The 21,274-nt window shown below is 31.1% G+C and overlaps 2 protein-coding genes across 2 annotated transcripts; both read right to left on the bottom strand.

Moving 5' to 3' along the window:
- Positions 1-1,004: 1,004 nt before the first annotated feature.
- On the bottom strand, positions 1,005-1,772 carry LOC115879037. Its single transcript, XM_030895670.1, has one exon. It carries the CDS (start codon positions 1,770-1,772, stop codon positions 1,005-1,007), a length of 768 nt encoding a protein of 255 aa, XP_030751530.1.
- Positions 1,773-4,274: 2,502 nt separating this feature from the next.
- LOC115879036 (putative oxidoreductase GLYR1 homolog) lies at positions 4,275-20,936 on the bottom strand. Its single transcript, XM_030895668.1, has 4 exons — positions 20,817-20,936; positions 20,674-20,754; positions 19,769-19,961; positions 4,275-4,834 (listed from the first exon to the last, which is right to left on the bottom strand). The coding sequence occupies exons 1-4, from the start codon at positions 20,934-20,936 to the stop codon at positions 4,623-4,625; spliced, it is 606 nt and encodes a 201-aa protein (XP_030751528.1). The 3' UTR covers positions 4,275-4,622.
- Between the last annotated feature and the right edge of the window lie 338 nt (positions 20,937-21,274).

The raw sequence follows: 21,274 nt of genomic DNA, 5'->3' as shown, positions 1-21,274 counted from the left end.
GTCAGCTGTCGCTGTTCGAAAAAAAAATTAAATAAAATATACAGGAATATTCTCATTATTCTGGTTGGCAAATTCCTCAAAAGCCTTAACCCAAATAAACAACTGTGGTTTTGGCAAGGAATTTTGAAAGTCTGACAAACGTATTATTAATTTCAAATGTTTCAATTCCAATTATTACACAAAAAAAATAATTTATTAATATATCAATAGTTAAAAAACTATAAATCTTTAAATAAAAAGTATGGAGAAAAAATCTTTATAATTTAAATAAATATTAAAATTACTATATCCCATCTAAACATCTAAACAAAACGAATCAAAAATAAGCAATGTATTTCTGTTCAAAAATGCAGGAAAACCGATTATTATTGCGAGCGATATGCAAGCAAATGATTAAACGGTTATCATCCTCTATCCTCTATATAAAAGGTTTCAGCATAGACCGTAAATCGCCTGTATCCTCCCGAGCAGCGAGGACGGTACGCCACACCCGATGTAAGTTGCCTGCCGAGTAATCCTCGAAGATTGACAAAAAAGGTTTCAACATAAATCGTAAATCGCCTGTATTCTCGCGAACAGCGAGGACGGTACACCACACCCGATGTTAGTTGCGTGCCGAGTAATCCTCGAAGATCGACAAAAATACTCGAGACATGCCGAGGATATGAATACTCGGGTGACCGAGTATTTTTCACTCGAGTGATCCCATCACTAATATGTTTCTTTGGTTTTTATATGCTTGCTTTCCGATTACATTATCAATTATAAGCCACTCTGTACTTCCTCTAGACCCTTTTCGGCTGCCGTTTTGTTCTCTTGCCAGTATATGGTGATTTGTTAGGTGTTTTGATATTGATTTTTCGAATACAGACGTGAAAATTTTATATATATATATATATGACTGGTAAGGCAAAGTTATTGGCCTGAAGTTTTAGGATCATCAATAAATTTATTTTTAGGTATCATATGCGTGATGCCCATGGTGAAAAAAAGCAGGTATTGTTTCAGCGGGATTTTTTTATTGCTTGGGTCAATTGTATTGCCAAGACTGCATGGACATGTGTGAGGTGCTTCCACCAGTATGCCTGGATTTTATCAATTCCGGGTGCTTTCCAGTTTCCTAGTGAGCTAACGGCCTGTTTAATATCGTTCTCTGTTATCTGGATTTCCCTCATTTTCGGTAAATCTTGCGTGCGGTGTATTTCTTCTTTAATCCAGTAAGCATCTTGATGTTCTTGCTCATTTCCCCAGATGTTATTCCAGAAGTTATACATTTCATCAGCTTTAACAAGCGCCCTATCAGGTTCTTCTTTTTGGGTGCTCAGTGCTCTAAGAAACAACTTCTGGTTGGTAATAAATTGTTTATTTTGTTTGCGCCGTTTTTCACTCTCATTGTATCGTCGCAAACGACACCCTAATGCAGCTATTTTTTGTTTCAGGTTGTCCATAAATTCCCTTAGGATACGAACGGAACCAGCTTCCAAGTTATTTTGTCGGATGATATCATTTACTATTCGTTTGGTTCTGTTCGACGGGTTATCATTTGTTAGGTATGTATGTAGTACTCCAATAGTTACCCTAATATCTTTTATTTTATTTTCCAGTCTCCTCTTCCAAGGTGGTATTTGAGGTTTATGATTTGATGATCGCGCCATCTCTCCTATCCTCAATCCGGTAACATGACAGACAGCAGCAGCGGCGCAGTAGATTAAATCACATGTGTCCTGAAGAGATAAACTTTGCGGTAAGTATTGGCTTAATGCTCTATTCATGATGGCGACAGTTGACTTTGTTTGATTATTATATTTAATTTTAGGAAGCCTTGGACGACTTAAGAAGTAAACACTATAAATTAATTATTATTATTATTACTAAATTATTATTATACTTATTATTTTTAAGGCAATTAAAACTAAGAGTGCCCTTAAACAAAAACAGTGAAATAAAAGACTATCTCCATTTATTACACTATTTTTGGTTAAGGGCACTCTTAATTTTAATTTTCCTTTTTTTTTATGGGAAGAATTGAATGGGAATGGAAAGAATGACCAATTATTGTATTTTGTATTAATTTATAATACCCCTATTCTACTAAATATCTAGCTACATTGTACTTACAGTTAAATAGCTACATTGTACTAGTTATATACATATTTACAGTTTTATGATGGCTATTATTTCTTTTCAACGTGCTATCTATTGATTCGATCCGACTTGAGTACTATACCTCGAGATGGCTCCAGGAATTATTTATCTTTACAGGCCTAGAATATAAGATTCACAGTAGAATTTTTGGTTTTACTGCCTATTAGAAACAAACCTACCCCCCTACATCACGGGACATATAATTATGCCTTGTTCTCGGCCATGATATTCCTTCCATTCTATATCCAACATCCAACTTAGCAGACAGCAGACCTTCTGGTTCACAACAGGGCCTAGACTGGCCGGATGATATTTTAACAGAATAGCCCTTGATATCTCTTTCACACTTTCATTTAATAATTAAATAGGAGGGCTGGATGGTATAATTTCTAGAAAGAATAGCCTGTGAAATAAAAACTTCTGCGTGGACATTATCTTTCTTACCTTTGTCTGCTATTTTTTAATAAAAAACAACTGTTTATTTGCACAAAAATAAAATTAACAATCAAAAATTTCTTAAAAAATGATCAAGCGTTTGTACTACGCCGTGTGCCGGTTTTTGAACAAACAACAAACAAAAAAATGAGGTTAGCGGCGTTGCCAATGTCAATTTTCTAAACTATCCAAAAATCTAAATTAAACTCGCCAATTTGGGGAGAAAAATGTCCAGATTCACCAAAAATTCCCCATATGATTATTTTAACAAAAAAAAATAATTTTAATAAAAATACAATATTTATTATACATATTAGAGGGATTAAACTGTAAATTGACTCCTTGTTTTTTAATCCCTTCCCTAGTAGTCATTAAATAATTTGAGGTCACTAAATTTTCTTTCAACTGAAGCATTTGCAAAGGGAAGCATAAGTAAAAAGCAGATTATAATTTTTAAGTTGGGAAAGATATAGGTATCGTCCCGCTCCGTTTTTAAAGCTAAAAATTTTACGCCATTTTCAATCAGCAATAAAATGTTGAAACTCCCCTTATTTTCGCCGCCTATTGCTAATCCCCACAAAATTCCCAATCGGCTCCGGATTCCCCAAAATTAGGGAAATTCCCCACAAATTGGCAACGCTGGAGGTTAGCGTGTTCTTTCTGAATATGCTAAGACTAACGGACTAGTGTCGAAACACAGATAGCTAGATGGACGTATTTCCGCACTTGCGTCGATGCGCTACAGGAACATTTGCCTGCGCGTCGTATGTCTTCTGGCAGTCTTTTAATTTTTCTGTTTGTCTATGAGTAGCCCTTTATTCTTCTTGGAAGCAGCATTATTTCATAGCGCCAATTCCCATTTTTATTTTAACAAATTTTCAAGTTCTGTTCCACAATTTATTGGAATTACTCCTCCCACATTAACATTTTTAATCAATTTTAATATTTGTTATTGTGAAGAGTTATTTATAATTTAATAAATAAAGTAGTGATTTCAATTTGTGGGTTTATTCTCGAAAGAGTGGTCCTTCGACGTTGGTTTTTCTTTGGGAATCGAAGCAGTCCATTGTTAGTCCATCGGATAAATTATTACCACGAGCTAACAAATATTTTTATTCTTTATTACATTGCGCAAAATTGTTTACTTTTTCTGGCTAATTATTAGTACTACAAAAAAATTGAATTTACTACAATCAATTGCATCGTTTGTAGTTTGTATACAACTAAAAACGTTATGTCAAACTATGTTAATTTCCAAATTTTACTATAATTCTCTAATTTCAAGAAACTTTCGTTGAGTTTTTTTGCTACTACATAAAACTACAAACGATTTTGAAGATTTTTAGACATTTGTTAAAACAATATTTTTATTCTTTATTACATTGCGCACAATTGTTTACTTTTTCTGGCTAATTATTAGTACTACAAAAAAATTCAATTTACTACAACCAATTGCATCGTTTGTAGTTGATAATAAGCCAAAAATCGAAAAGTTTACTATAAAGCGGGTTCCAACGTGACAGAGCTGACTTTTCCTGCAGTTTGGGACTATGTTAATGTAGATTTTAGGGTCCACTATTATCATTTCATTCATTTTTTTTAAATGGATAAGGAGGGTTTTGCAACTTAACGCCTCAACTCATTTAAAACTATTATTAGTTTAAATATAATAAAAATAAAGAAAAACAAACAAATTTCGTGGTACTTATTTTTACTGAGAAAAAATTACTCTTAAACAATTATTACATATAATTATTTAACTGTTTAATAATAAAACATACACAAAACTTGAGTCAACTTAAATATAACTGGCAAAGAAAATAAATCAAATAAATAATTTTTAATGTCTCTTTTTAGTTGCCATGGGTAATCTGGATGTGTGGATCTGGATCTACTTTGCTTACACTTATTCCGAACCGCCATATTCGGCGCGACTGGTTTTGTAGAGCGCCACCCGTCCAAACCCTAGTATCACCTAACGTCGCTTAAATTCCGTTATTGAGCGGAACTCAATGTGTCAATATTCGAAATCTTCATATATTTCAATATCTTGTACGATTATATATACAACAAGCATCCTGGTTATCGTAGCCTAGCCTTCGAGCATGCTTTAATATTTCGTTGACGTTTGAAGCTAAAGGCATGGGCTGTCTGTAGTTGTTTGAGATCTCCAGTCCCAATGCTAAATCCTTTTGTAGCCTATGCAGCGGTTCTTGTGTCTCAAAGTTGCCATTCAATATCATTTTTATCTTGCCTGTCAAAATAAACATAGGAGGTGGCACAGAATTAGAATTATAAAATACCAGGTGTTTCAAATTCGGCTCTCACCATTGGGTGTTGGAAACGGTAGGATTTACTGTTCGTTAGTATCACTACTGTTAGTGTTAGTGTAACAAGGGTGTAACTTACTGTTAAGACCCCGACAGGCTTCGTTCACTTTTAATCGCGATTAAATTTGAACGAGGACTATCGTACTAAAAAAAACTTGACGCGACGATTATAATCGGCGATTTAATTGTCGTGACAAAACCCCTATAGGTATATGGTCCACAGCATCGTGGTAAAAATTTCTGTTCGTGGTTGATTTTTTGAACGCCGCGACGCGACGGACGGCGACTCACAGTGTTGCATCAGATACACAATAAAGGACAAAAATAGGGTATTGTTCTTAATAATTGAACACAAATGATTTAATTATGTTAAACTTATTTATAAATACACAAATATTTATTTTTTTAACTCTACTGCTTGGCATTTGTTTTAATGCAGGGTGTTGAATTAGTCATAGTAAAAATATATTCTAAAACATGACATTAAATATAATATTTAAAATACCAGTTGTCTTCTAGTACATGACTACAATTCAACTAAAGAAAATTGGTCAAGTGCCAGTCGGACTCGCGCACGAAGGGTTCCGTACCATTCATGATCTATACAACATTAAACACTATATTTTTTTCCGATTTAGCTGAAATTTTGAATGCGCCTATAAGTAATTTAAAACAAAAATGAAGGAAACACATTACTAAAAATTGTATTAATCAATAATAAATATGTAAAGATTAAAAAACAACGATTAAAAATAAAAAGTCGCCTTGACTAGGATTCGAACCTGCCTTACTACGGCTCCAGCGTCATAGGTCCTAACGCTTTAACCATGCTTTAACCACGCGGCCACCGAGGACTTGAAATATTCTATGTAAAATTCTTAAAAAATAATGTTTAGTGAAAGTACTTTTTTATTTATAAACATTTATTTAATACTGTTTTTAGTCTTTGTTCTTATAGAGGCAACATACATAGATACTTTATCTGTAAACATTTCAACTGTGTAGCTATAACGGTTAACAGTATAAGATAGACCTTTGTGACAGACGGACGGACGGACGGACGGACAGCGAAGTCTTAGTAATAGAGGGTTCCCGTTTTTACCCTTTTGGTACGGAACCCTAAAAAACTAATTTAATCAAAAAATAACAGGGGGTTAAAAACTAAAAGGTACAGGGTGATTTTTTATAATGCTTGTTATCGACGCCTATGATCCTTATGATAGGCAGTCATTTTCACGCCGTGCCTGCACCCCGTGTCCGCTGATGTTTGCGAGTAGCAGAGTAGTAGGCTTTGGAAACAGTTGAATGTAAGAGATTGTTGATTTCGGTTAGTTAGAATTACATTTTAAATATCAATTTCTGTTAAATATATTAATCTCCCGATTACATCAGAAGTGGCGATGAGTTTAATCCAGCGTTCTTAGGCCGTAACGGCGTATTTCTGACTTGCTGACGACTATTGACTTGACTTTGACCTTTGACCATATCGTTTCGTAAATGCGTCGGTTTCGAGGATCTTTTCGGTCGTCTCAGATACGGGTACCCGTCGGATTTCGGATACCGTTGTCGGATCGGCGAAGCGCGAAAAGAAAACCGGAGGGATCATTCTGCTAGCTCTAGTGCTCGAAAATATTAGCGGAAAAAAATGCAGTGCTGGAAAGAAGCGTCATATCACCCCTACAAGTTACAGACTCCGGAAGATAACAGGAAAAGGTAGTGAGCCAACACATTATCTGAACAAATCTCTTCTGAAAGGTATTTTAAAAATGGCTAGAAAAAAAATCGAGATAAATACTAGGGTAATTACAAGATAAATTCTAAGGTAGTATTTTTATACAGTAAAAATTGTTGTCATGGAGATAGATTTCAGTTTTTTTAAAGTAATTGTTCGGATTTTCGGATTTTTCGATTTCGGTGATATCCTTGATTATGTATAAATAGATATACAATGAGGGCTTAGTAAAATCCTATCTTCTAGATGGCGCCTTGCCCGTTTTGCATTTTTGTATTCCCCTACGATTTTCTTTGAGGGGAATCCGTTAAACCCGCCCATCGTTGAAAAATGGAAGGGCGCGAGGTCACATCTATTGGGCTACTTATTAGCACGTTTCACGCATGTTTTACGAAAATAGCTTTCCTTGTTTGTTTCAACTGTGACAAGAAAAAAGGAAAAAAAGTCATATTCGTTTCTAAATTCGGCAGTTTTGTTTATCTTTCTCGACTTCTGATTTCGTTTCGTTTAGGTTATGTCTTAAAAAATAATTATTTATAAGCTGTTGAGTTGAAATATACCTTAATGCATATCTAAATAATTAAAAAAATCAATTTTTTCGTCCCCCACGAAGAAACGAAACAGTATTTTTGAATATTTGGATTACAAACTATTATTTTATGAGTTTTATGTGTTGTGTTTACGTGATGTGTAATGTGTATTTTGTACCTGCTGGATAATATTTTGAAATATATTTAATTAAACAAAAAGCATCTGTATTACAGGTGAGTAAATACTGTTCATATTTATTTCTAAATTCATATAAATTTGTTTTAAATCACTCTTGGTTTTTAGAGTTTTTATCTTAGAGTTTTCCTCATAGAGAGTCTGAGATAAGTTTAATAATAAACATTAAATTTGATAGATTGATAGATAGATTAAACGATAATGGCCAGTTGACTTAAAAATTTAAAAAATACTGATTTTATGCTATAAATTATGTTTCATTTCTTACTTTGCTTTTTTGGAACTGTCAGATATATTGTGTATTTTATAATTTTTCTTAATTAATAACGTAAAATATTGTTTATCTACACTCAACCCTGTGTTTAGATAAAGCTTCATATCAGATTTCCTATTTTATATTTTCACTCAAATCATATTTTTGTAAAATAGGTATGCTTGCATGCAAAAGTAGCGTAAATTTGACAGGGAGGTATTTTTATAGATATACAGGATGATTCGTAGATTTAAATACATATTTACTTTAGAGTTGTATAGTTTGTCAAAAGAAAAGCTATATTTTTTATTTTTTCTTGGTGAATTTGTCAAAAAATTGTCATTCCAGAAAATACTATAATGTCGTAATCGTATAGAGTTCATTTTGACCATTTTTGGATTAAATTTTTTTGTTTATATAATAAAATATATATTTAAAGCCCTTTCTAAGTTAAAAATAAGTAATATGGAAGTTTTTTACTGGAACTAATTTAAGGTAATGTTCTCTTCATATAATTATATAAAAATATGCTAAATTCCTAAATTATTTATATGATTAAATTTTCTTTATATTATTTTTTTTGTATTATATACAGGATGAGTCAAAACTATATATTATATTTTTCTTTGCTATTTCAAATGGAACACTGTATTTTATATCATAAATCAACAAATCTTTTATCCAACTTTTGTTTTGTTAAGATCTATATCCCAGATTAATAGTTATTGGATTGTTCTCAATAATTGTCTCTTTGAGAATAAACATGATTTGTTTTTCGCAATTTTTATTAGTAGGTTTGTCGTTAAAAGTGATGTATCTACATATTTATCAGCGACAAAAATTAAGAATTAGATGTCTAAAATAATTTCCTAATTATTTTTTTACTTAGCGTATCAGTAAATATTATTTATTTTATCGCTGCAGCTGAAAATAATTATGTATTCCAAAAGAGGACATTACTGTATAAATATCGATTATTTGGATTTAAAAATTATTTTTCAAAACAAAGTTGGAAAAAACTACGTTTATGTCATAAAATGTGGAGTTCTCTTTGAAATAATCGAGAAAAACCCAACATCTAGTTTTGACGCCACCAGTATATATCATGCATTATAGTTCATTATACTGCAATTTATTATACATACGTAGTTTTGTTTGGTGAAAATGAAACTTTCTAAAAGTATTCCCAATTAAAACATATTAAGAATTTCCTACATTATAATTTTGAAAGACGTTTGAGTGGGCAGACAATTTGGTCTAAAATAATCATATGTCTAAAAAATTTAGTCTAAAATAATCAAAAACCACTTAACACATATAACTCGCTTTTAAAAAATCTAAAAGAAATAAGTTTGTTTATTATATTCATATTTTATTAAATTATTATAGGTGTGACTGCTAAGTGGTCGTACTCGCCACTTTAACCAACCATTGGTGGGACCATGGTAGGACTTCAGAGATTATAATGCGAATTTTCATACCATGTAAATCTATATACATATATTAATAAATGCGTTTGTTTTATTAAATTTGTTTTCTTATACGGTATGAGCGAAAAAAAACGGCGTCTATTTGTTTACGTACAAATATATGACATCGATATTCATTTCTAAGCCACCTCTGACGCCGTGTTTTTTTATCGTATGGTATACACTTACATATCCCTTATCCTTTAAATCCGATTTATTTCTAATCTAATAATTATAAAAATAAGATACCTGATTGATTCTTCCGAAATATTATAAAATGAGATATCAGGAAATAAATAAAGTTAATTATCTCGTTTGTTTTGGGAATTCAAAAAAAAGAGAATCTTAAGAGACACAGTTCAAATATTATTTTTGAGTATAATGGGTGCTTCAAAAAATGTGGCGGATATAATGTAACATGTTTTTTTAATGCAAAACTCTTATTTATAACTTTTATTTTATTTTCGATTCTGCCTACAATTTTGTAACTTTTTTTTATAAATAACGTTAGTATTTGCAAAAAAAAATTATTCCTATGTTACATAAGTGTCAGTTGTTTCCGAAGTTGGGCTACACAAATTTGGTAGGAGTGTTTTACAGAGGTGAAGAAAAAGATATATGTAAAAATACTTGGAGTTAGATGCTACACTTTGTTCAAACAGTTTTTTTTGGCTGATCCTATATTTTATTATTTTTTCTAGTGAATTTACAAAACCTTTCAACATTTGTTAAGAAAGTATATTAGTACATCTATACTCTATACAGCTTGCAATCTGTTCTGAATTTTTCAACTTTTATCCTTCTTTTACTTCATTTACACTATAACAAGTTTTGCCATGACAAAACAAAAATTATTTATTATTAAGCATTAAAGTAATTTATATAGTTATATGACATTATTAATAGAAATTGAAGAATTTTGTAAAATCTATCAGAAGAAATTATAATATACCGGGTGTTTTTCAAACGTGGCTTGATTGACGTATTCAATTAGTTTCGGTTATTTCTTGTTTCACCTGAAATGACTACAACTTGGTTTTTAAATGGTACCGTCGGTATTTTTTTACTTTATTTGACAGAATATGGCATTGTGAATAGAATGATTTAATGTCAACTTTTGACATATTTACTCAAAAAAATTGTATTTTAAATTACAATCTAGAGTGCCATGATAAAAAACAACATGTAACCGGTTGTAAAGGTAACGACAGTTTGACTCGATATACGAAGTGTGTGGTACCAAATTACCTATTTACCAGGTACCAAAAAGGAAAAGACAAAAAATATTAGACGATCAAATCAATTTTTCCGAAGCTCCTTGATTAAAAATTAATGGTTTTAACACAGCCATGACACTAGATTGAATTTTAAAATGCTATTTTTTTTAATTGAAAATGTCAAAAGTTGACATATGATATATGTCATTCTATTCAGAATGTCATTTTCTATCAAATAAAGTATAAAAATACCGAGGGTACCATTTAAAAATCAAATGTTGTACTCGTATACATTTCCGGTGAAACAGGAAGTGACCGAAACTAACGGAATACGAATCAATCTCGATTTATGTCATATACCTACTAACATTCCGAATTTGGTAAACCCCGAATTTAATTTTTTTATCTGAAAAAATAAAAAAGTTATAGAGGTGAACCGCTTTTGAAAAAACACTCAGTATAGGCTGCGTCATTGAAAGAATCTGCAGATATTTTTCTATTTTAAATACGTAGTCGAATTTCAAAAATATATATTGAACACCCTGTAGCTCTACCTTAAATATCTACATATAAATATCTAATATTTTTTCTTCATCAACAAATTGAAATATTATAAAACTAGTTTTAGGTTACACCATTATACAAGAAATATACGTAAAAAAAGTAATAGAATTTTACGCAGAATCTAAAATAAAATAGGATGTTACATTTAAAAAAAACATTATGTTAAATCCGCCACACTTTTTACAAAGTTACAGACGTAGGTAGGTATAGTTTCATATTATATTCTTTAATTATCCATCTAAAAATAAAATATTTATATACCTAATATAATACTTTAGTATCCAACAAGTGGCTATGAAAATCAAAATAAATATAAATCCATGTCCAAAAATAAAAAATGTAAATAACGCTTTGAGGTATAAATTCGGTTCGAATCAGATAAGATATTTTATTCTTTACCGAGAATTAAATTCGAAGAATTCCTAGTCCCTACTTCTTTGCCAAATTCAATAGTCTCCGCCCCTTTTTACGTTTTAATTTCTGCCACCAGTTGGCAGCATCGACTTATACAGGCACATTGACTAATGGTGGGTTCATACAGCCAAATAAAATAAAATAAGAATAAAATAAAATAAGAAATAAGGAATTCTTATTTGTGTGCGTTCATACAGTCAAATAAAATAAAATAAGAAATATATATTTGCTCATGCGCAGTACGATGAGGCTGGATAAAAGTTAACTTTTACGATTGTTTATAGTAATTTTACTATTTATAGTATATTTATTTATTCGTTGCCTACTATATTATACATTTTACTTATGTGAAATTATTAAATTAAATCCAAACTGAAAATATTTGTAGGTTAGAATTAAGCGTGCGCAAAGCCGTTTTCACATAAAATAAAACAAGAAGTTAAAAGATAAAGACGTCTTATTTTATTTGTTATTTTATTTGGCTGTATGAACGCATGTACGGTATCCTATATAACCAACTTTCTTATTTTATTTTATTTTATTCTTATTTTATTTTATTTGGCTGTATGAACCCACCATAACTATTAATATATAAACAAGGGTGATATGAATCGCCTCGTGGTTCAAGAGGTCTCGAAGAGAGGGCGCTACCGTAGTCGGTTGATAAGGGTCGATTTCGCTTGAAGCACAAACAGACAGTTTTTCACGTAAAATTTTATTGTTAAAATTAAAAGTTAAATAAATATCTATCTACGAGTATGGTACTCTTGAGGAATAAAATTTCTAGAATTATGTGTTATTTAGTATTTAGTTATGTTGAGTGTTATTTTATTCTCATTAAACTTCTTGATCAAGCCGAAACGTGGAACGGTGGTTTTCAAACATGATTTTTATTTTTTGTGCGTTGAAATATTTTGTTGACCTTTTTAATTAAAAATATTAAACAAAAGTCGAACAGTAATTTAATAATTTCATTGTTTATTAGGTAAATAAAAAAATATATCAAGTATATACAGGTATATTCAAGACTTTATGTGGAAAGGTAAAAAAAGTCTTCAAAAGTTTTTCAGTTTTTCAGAAGTACCTACTATCGATTGTTTCATAAATATATAATTTATATTTTTCATATATACATTTTTTTAATTATACCCCATTTTACTTATTACTTATTTTATTACTTTAAGTTTAGTTATAGATATTATTAATATTTCAGCTATATTTTTAATTTTTCTTACATTTTACTGAAACTTTCAACTTTAGGTAGTCTAGTATTGCTATATCAGTAATATACTAGGTATTACATGAATGTACTTGGTAATTATCTTTAGTGATTAGAAATACTAGAGAGAAATAGTAGGTATGTAAAATTTAAAATTAAACATTTGTGAAATCAAACGTTTATTAAGGCATAATATTTATTATAGACACCTCATAATCCTTCTAGTACCTATACACGCATTTTCGATCTAATATTTGAAAATTCAGTTTAAGATGCTGTTTTTAACGTAGTCTTTATAAGAAAAAGAAGAAATATAAGAAAGTTATTTTGTTTTGTACCTATTTATGTAGTTGAATAAATACATTTCAAGAACTTTATTCTTCGTATACGCCATATTTAATAGCAAATAACCCTTCGAGTAGTGTTGTAATAAATTAACACATAGTGAATGTTAAAAAAGTTGTGTAAAATTTTGTAGAAGATGAGAACGAAGCGTTTATTAAGTACACAGGGGCTACTTTTTAATAAAAGCGTAATTTCTTGTAATTAGAAATAAATGTAAATGTCCAGATGGGTAAAATTCTAGGCGCCAGAGTACTATTATATAGTAGATTTCACAACACGCTGTAGATATCTTGAAAACAAACTACTAAAGCACGACATAAAATAAATATTGCCGGAAATACTATATTCTTTCGGCAATAGAAATATTAGCAACATTATATTAGGACTGTTCAAACAGTAAGTCTAAATATAATATCAAAAAAAAACATTAATTACCAAAACGTAAATTTACGTATTTTTCAGCATTAAAAGTAGGTAAAAACATGTTTAAATGTTTTTAACAAAAATGTGTAATAGTTAATATACCACTAGCAAATCCGATTATCGTAATCTTATATAAAATGCATACACTTTTCAGATTATGCGCAAACAAAAATAAATAAAGCGGTACTATATTATTTTAATTTAAAATACATAAACTAAGCTACCTAGGTATGTACTTAAATCTTTATGCGGCGTTAATATATGAGTTTTACAACCCCGAATAAAGTAATTATTTATGGATACCCTTTTACCTAAAAGAAAACGAATACTTTCAATATAAACTAGCCATATCTCACTACCTGAATACTGTTGGACATCCACGTGGAATGGGACAAGTAGAGAGGCATAATCTCTAGTATGTGTAACAAGTTGCATACGATATCTAGGTTGAAAATGTTTCAAACCATTTTCAAACATTCAGTTTGGATTGCGTGGGAACTAAGCACTAGGAGCAAAATGAGCATATCTGGATAAGTTGTGTTTATCCCTCCGGGCGTAAATGATCGACGTTAGCGAGTTTCGGCGTAAATTAGTAGCGAATTATGCGAAATATCAAGCGGAATAAAAGAAAAATTGTATGCGTAGCGAACTATATTCAGCGTTAGATCTACTAAGGATCACTTCGACACAGCTAATAGGATCCCAATCAACTCCATGGTAGACAGGTTCATTTAAACTTCTAAGCAGCTGAGGATTGGTTGATATGAAGTTAGAAACATCCTAGGATGGTATGCACGGTCAAAGAACAAAGTACCGTGGAATAGCTAGGTTTGGCAAGCTATGGATTTGGTTATGGTAGATTCAAACGTGTATTAGGATAGAAAAAGGGTAGGGTTAGTTCTGCCACCCGGTACTCTCTTTCAAGGTATACATTAGTGCTGATGGCTGAGCGTGTGTGGTGGTTGCTAAGGTATGAGTTTACCACCTGGGCGCTTTGTGAGTAGGGCGGACAAGACTTGCGAATAGGGTTGTAGTCCCGGTATTCTGTCTGGTTATACTCTGTTTTTTTTTCTCAGGTAAGATTTCGACAGACGATGACAGAAGAAAAGCAGATGACAGTCAAAGTCTTGCCAAATTAAAGGTTATAATTTTGTAACAACTTCTGTCAAATACCCTGCGTTTTGGAAGATGATGCATTTTGATTCGTGTTATTACGTGTGTTTTGTGTCTTTTGAAATCAAGTGGAGGAAAAATCGAGTGAAAATTAACTGTAGAACCCAGAGCACAGTTTATGGTTAATACTCGCTGCCCAGGCAGAAAGTATTATACAGATACACCAATAAAGTTACTATCAATAAAGTTCGTATACCATCTCGTCGTAGATAAGTGCATCTCGAATATTGTAGAAGGACCAAACTGATACTAATATACTAAAAACTGGAGTAGCTGTAAAATATAAATAATGGATTTTAGTACTGCAGAAAAATAATGTCAAAAGGTACTGGTTTAAAAAAATTAAGATTAAAGTTAATTAATCAACCTGTGAGGTATAAAATTTGGTAAGTGTTATTATTAATAAAATATTTATTCCTGCGGAATATTACAAATTTGTATTTGTAATATGTTATATTGATAAATATAATCATAAATGCGGGAAGTTTCATAAAGCTTGAAAGTAAGAAATAATTCTTTTTTATATTTTTTGGTATGTGGTGTCTTGTTTTTGTTTGTTTTGTATTAACACATACCTTTTTTTATTAAATAAGATAACTCGATTACATTTTTTCAGTTTTATACAGTTTTTTTCACAATATTTTGAAGTTACTTGTCAGTCAAATTTTAAATATATATATTAATTTCCTGCTATGCGTTCCAGTTGTACCAACTTATTTCTTTGTAAAATAAAATAAACTACTCTGAAATTAAAATGACAGACACATCTATCACTGTCAAGGATCTTCTCGTTGGACAGACTTTATTAATTTCCTGCTATGCGTTCCAGTTGTACCAACTTATTTCTTTGTAAAATAAAATAAACTACTCTGAAATTAAAATGACAGACACATCTATCACTGTCAAGGATCTTCTCGTTAGACAGACTTTAGTTCGACCCGGATTGCTCTCTTTTCCAGTGGCTGAAATAGGCGTGGGCGCATAGTTAGATTTATATTTTAGAATTTAGGTTTAAGATTTTAGAGTTGAAATTTAACTTTATTTTGTTGCACGCAAGCTGCAGATTGCGTGTAACACCAATATATAATAAGTAATTCGTTTATTTTACCTTTTGAAATTTTCTTTAGTCCCTGAATAATTTATTTGTCCATCATGAGTTTTTGAGTATTGTTTCTGAGTGAGTTATGATATTTTACTTTTATTTATTTAAGTAGCAAATAAGACGTAGCTCCAGTATGAGCAGTGAACAATCTAACGATATTTTTATTTCAGCTTTTAAAAAATGTCCTCTAAACGATTCTGATTATGTTTCTCCTTTTAGAGTGATGTAACAATGGTAACAATTAGCTGATAAGGTTTTGTCAATTGGTTTTGTATCAATTGTCCAATATCAGCAGCAAACAATCTAACATATATTTTTATTTCAGCATTTAAAAAATGTCCTTTAAACGATTCTGATTATGTTTCTCCTTTTAGTGTGTTGTAATAATGGTAACAATTGGTTGATAAGGTTTTGTCAATTGGTTTTGTATCAATTGTCTAGTATCAGCAGCAATCAATCTAACATATATTTTTATTTCAGCATTTAAAAATGTTTGCCTTTAAAAACGATTCTGATTATTTTTGTCCTTTTAGTGTGATGTAATATGGTAGCAATTAGCTGAAATAAAGGTGGCTCCAGCAGCAAACAAGCTAATAAATATTTTATTTCAGCATTTAAAAATGCCATTTTAAAAGGTTCTGGTTATTTATGTCCTTTTAGTGTGATTCAGAGGGTGAGGGACACTCATAAGTCAGGAATGGCCGAATATTTATGTTTCTATGATCCTTATGATAGGCGGTGTTTTCACGTCGTGCCTGCACCCGTGTCCGCTGATGATGTTTGCAGTAGCAGGAAGTAGTAGGCTTTGGAAACCGATTGAATAAGAGATTGATTTCGGCCCAGAAGACATTGTTTGTCTTCGATTTAGAATTACATTTTAAATATCAATTTCTGTTAAATATATTAATCTCCGATTACATGCTCCTCACTTTAACATTGCTATAATTTTTTAAGCTTTAAAAAACTACCACATAAATATAAGCATAGAAGTATGATTTATCATTATATTAATATAAAAAGTAGAGTAATTAGTGTTGATGTATACAAATTCTTATAGCTGTAACACAATTATATGTATAATAGGTGTGAACCCTCCTTTAGTTACCTGTCACAAGAGTATGTTAATAGACGTAGCGCAGATAAGTTCTCATTTCACATTTATTTTTCAGAATTCAATAATAAACTTTATCGAATTAGATCGTGTTTGATATCCTGAATACCGAGATCCATGCCCGCAGTTCTTCAAAATTAGTAGAGTTTTCACACATTGTAAAAAAAAAAGAAAAGATTATACAGTGTAGATCAAAAAGTAACTTTAAAATATGCTCTTTTTATTCTCACGAAGAAGGTAATAACAGGTAACATACCTACAGAGTATAAAATATCCCACCATAAATAAAATAAAATAATTATATCCAAAATTTTGAATTTTACTAGAATCGACACTTGATTTAAGTTGCTCTTTTGATCTAGTCTGTATACTATTATTTTTTTGGGGGTTTCTGGACGTGTGTGCAAAACTACACTACAAATACCAAATCTTATAAAATTGTTCATCTTACAAAAATTATTTATTAGAATGATCGATAAATTTATGAAAAAAGATCTCAAAATATGTTTTGATATATATTTTCAAAACCTTGAATTGAAACTTTATTATTCGATATTTTAAAACAATAGTGGTAATGGAAATCATATAGGCATTAGTAAACACGCTTGGATAACCATAACACGATCATAACTTATTTAAATATACGAGTAGAACGCATACATTTAGTGTTTTTTCTTAAATGTGTGCATTCAAACTTGTTTTGTTTATGACATATATAACATTGCCAAACTAAAATACAAAAAATATCAAAGTTTAGTAACTATAAACATTAGATTCGACAGGTCTGACGAAATGATATATATGTAATGTTGATAATAATAATGAAATACATGCCGTCTCAAATGTGGCTCATCTATAACTTTTTATTTTTTTTAGAAAAAAAAATAGAGATTTGGTATGCTAGTATATGACATAAATTAGGAGTGAGTCTGCAAGGTTATTTAAGGTTGTCTCTCGCTTGGAGGCACAGCAGTACAGCCATACTCGTAACTCCGATCATAAGTATCGAAAACGATATCACACGTCATAGGAATGACACCGCTCGATATTAATTGTGTACTTTATTATTTATGGTGTATGGCTCAATAGTTTCCAGTTTGTTTGATGTGAAATGTTTTCTTTATTGTATTGTCCATTATCTCTCTTTGTCGGTTGCATTTTATTTTCCTATTCCTTTTGTTATGATTTTTTTACGTTCTATCATTCAGAGGGATGATTTACTTCGCTCCTATTAATTCCCAAAAGTTCTGGGGAACAACCTTACCTTTTCAACCAACGGGTTATAACACTTCCCTGTTTCACCGGAAATGACTACAACTTGATTTTAAATGGCACCCATCCATCCCATATGTGTTTTGACATTTTCGAGTATGGCTTATTTGAAATTGTAACATGCGGTTCACAACGACAATTTGACTCAAAATACCAAGTGTGTGGTATCAAATTATTCGTAAAAAAATGCTTTTTCGAAATATGCTAATAAGCCACCCTCATTCCATTTGAAAAAATTGAGATATGATTAAAAATACGATTAGGGCATCTTTTAACCGGCCAGGACAAGACACTAAAAACATTAGACGATCAACTCTATTTTTCCAAGGCTCCTTGCTTAAAAATTAGTGTTTTTAACACAGCCATGGCACTCTAGATCGAAATTTAAAATAGAATTTGTTTTTGAGCGACTATGTCAAAAATTGACATATGATATGTCATTCGATTCAGAATGTCATTTTCTATCGAATAAAGTAAAAAAATACCGAGGGTGCCATTTAAAAATAAAGTTGTAGTCATTTCAATGCTAAAATGACTAATATAAATAATATACTAACATGCAAATCGTTTTTATCTGAAAAAAATAAAAAAGTTATAGGGATGAGCATTTTGAGACACCGGTATATGGTTCTATTACCATGAATGTAAATACAATGTCATGGTCATGTCACAATGTCATGGTCATGTCACAATGTCATGGTCATGTCACAATGTCATGGTGCCTTTTCTATATACCTTTTAATATACCGCAATGTCTTGAATCGCCGGGGAGAAAGTTTCACGTGTTAAAAACAGCAAGACAAATCACTCACACCCAGCGGCGGGTATTTATTCAGGTTTCGCTCGAGATATTATACAGAGAAAATTTTATGACCGAGGATTCCTCGGATAATCATCCGATTATTGGAATCCTCGAGGATAAATACTCGAGGATTGAAATTATCCGATTTTTCCCAACACTAATGTTGAGGTTCAATATTTTTGCATTTATAAACTGTCAGTTTTGGTTGTAAAAAAAGTCGTGAACTGCCGACTTAAATATTTACCATCGCCGAACTCCGTTGAACGTAAAACAAACTGCCAACTGTTCAGCGAACTGACTTTATAAATGCGCGCGTTCATTTCATAGTACTGAACATTTTGAACCTCAACTAAACTTCCAACTGCCGAGTTTACAAATCCAGCAAGCCATGTATTTGAGCTTGATAAATAAGTTAAATTGTTAAATTCTTTATTTATTATAACTTTATTATTTTTATTAACTTGTTAAATTCTTTAAAAATTTAAATGGATTCTAATACAGGATCTTATATCTTATCCCCTACATATGCTTCACTCCTGACTTTAATAATTATTCAAATTGACAACCTAATACAAATATCTCACAAACGGACGTCGTCCATACTCCACACCTGAATTTCTTATCGCCTTTTACAGTTTTCCAGTTTCCTTAGAAATATATTACATTTAATTTACTTAGTTTCTGACAAACTTTATTTCATAGATAAATGAAACAAGGTTAGATTAGAAAGTGCGCATAAGGATAATGTAAATACTATCTGGCGCTGTTCTTGTAGCGGACGCGAAGCTTATCGCTAACAGTGTATATAACTGTCAAAATAATCTAGTAAAAAATAAAAAAGACAACAGGAAATTTCATTTACTTCGTCATATTTCCGAATATAACAAAGATAGGTTCAATTATTAAACAGATTACCATTAGGCTCACTAACAGGCAACATTGCCTCAATTTAAGCCACTCTGTATCTCTTACCTTTTGCTAGATCCCAATCCCAATAGTGAGTATCGAATTTGAAACACCCAGTATATCTAATTACCTTTTAAATAATTATTAGACAAGCCTGTAATTTCAAAAAAACGACTAAAGTGTTCCAGTGGAATGTTACATTTATCAGCCATAGCAAAACCTTCAGTAACCCCCGTAAGAAAAATTCCTCTCAGTATCTTCATATTTAAGTAGGCCATGCAACCAGTACCAACACTTTTATCATCACCTAGTAACTCACTCTTCTACAAACCAGATTTAATTTATATATTAATATAAAAAGATATATTAAACCAGTATGTATGCATAGATAAATGAAACAAGTTTAGATTGGAAAGTGCCCATAAGGACAAACACTATTTGGCGCTATTCTGCACTGTCGCGACCCCAAAACTTTTGAAAATTTTGAGCGGTTCGGCCTTTTCCGAAATTATATCGCCAAATATTGCTTTATCTCAACTATTGTTGTATTTCTGTTTTAATTTTATAAATAAAATACAGTGTACAAGAAACTTTATTTTTATATAAGGACGCGTATATGAAATACCTATGAAACATTGGAAACCGACGTTATCCACGATGGTTTTTTGCAGTTCACAGTTCACATTTCTTAAGTTTTGAAATGCCAATTTTTCTACAATTATTACTCGGTTATAAATGAAACTTGGGCATTAACAAGAATTAAACTCACAAAGATAGCAATAATTACTTTGAAAATGGATGTTATAAACACTTTCTTTTAATTTCCCTTTCAATGAGAGCGGTTTAGATTTTGAAAGATTATTATGATTTTGAAGATTCTACCTTTGACAAGAGAAAAATTATTTCTGTTTTTGTTTGCCGTTGTTCTTAGCGACCGCTATAGCAGCGCCAGATCGCGTATAACGGTCGCGACCTAAAATTTAATGGCTTTCCAATCTAAACTTGTTGCATTTTGGTCTATGTATGTATGTTTACATTTACTATAGCTTTAAAACAAGACTGACACTCGTTATACAAATCTTTTGATCCTGCATAGCTACTGCTTCCTCCTATGTTCTGTAAATGTAAAAATATAAAAATACTATTATAATAATATTTAGCAGCAAAAAAATATTAACCATAGCTTCCAAATAAGTGCCCCCTCCCTTTGTAACAAGCCCTGAAATCTCTCTCGATCTCTCTGGGGCCATAATGGTCATCTCAACATATCCTTTGTCTTTTAAATGTTCTATACCCATTTGTTCAATCATTAATTTTGGTTGATTTGGATCAGATAGTAAACTGAAAATTATATCTGAATTTCTAACCTAAAATGTGAGAGATCTATAAAATGAAATATTATGATTTTCATATTTCACTTACCATCAAAGGTGAATTGTATTTCTAAATATGACGATTTTTTTAGGAATATTCTTTTAATTCTTCAAAAAGTGCGAAACTATGGGTCCAAATATTCAAAGAATGACCAGAGTTTATGAGGTTCTAAAAGAATTAAAAATAACAGCTATTTCATCAGAGATTTCATTAATAAATAGCCCCCCATACAATAATACGTAACTGAACGAAGTACAATGAT

This window comes from Sitophilus oryzae, unplaced genomic scaffold (assembly GCF_002938485.1).
Source record: "Sitophilus oryzae breed Bouriz unplaced genomic scaffold, Soryzae_2.0 scaffold_1560_pilon_pilon, whole genome shotgun sequence".
Lineage (NCBI taxonomy): Eukaryota > Metazoa > Arthropoda > Insecta > Coleoptera > Curculionidae > Sitophilus > Sitophilus oryzae.
The sequence above is the reverse complement of the archived record's forward strand: the minus strand, read 5'-3'. Positions and strand labels throughout refer to the sequence as shown.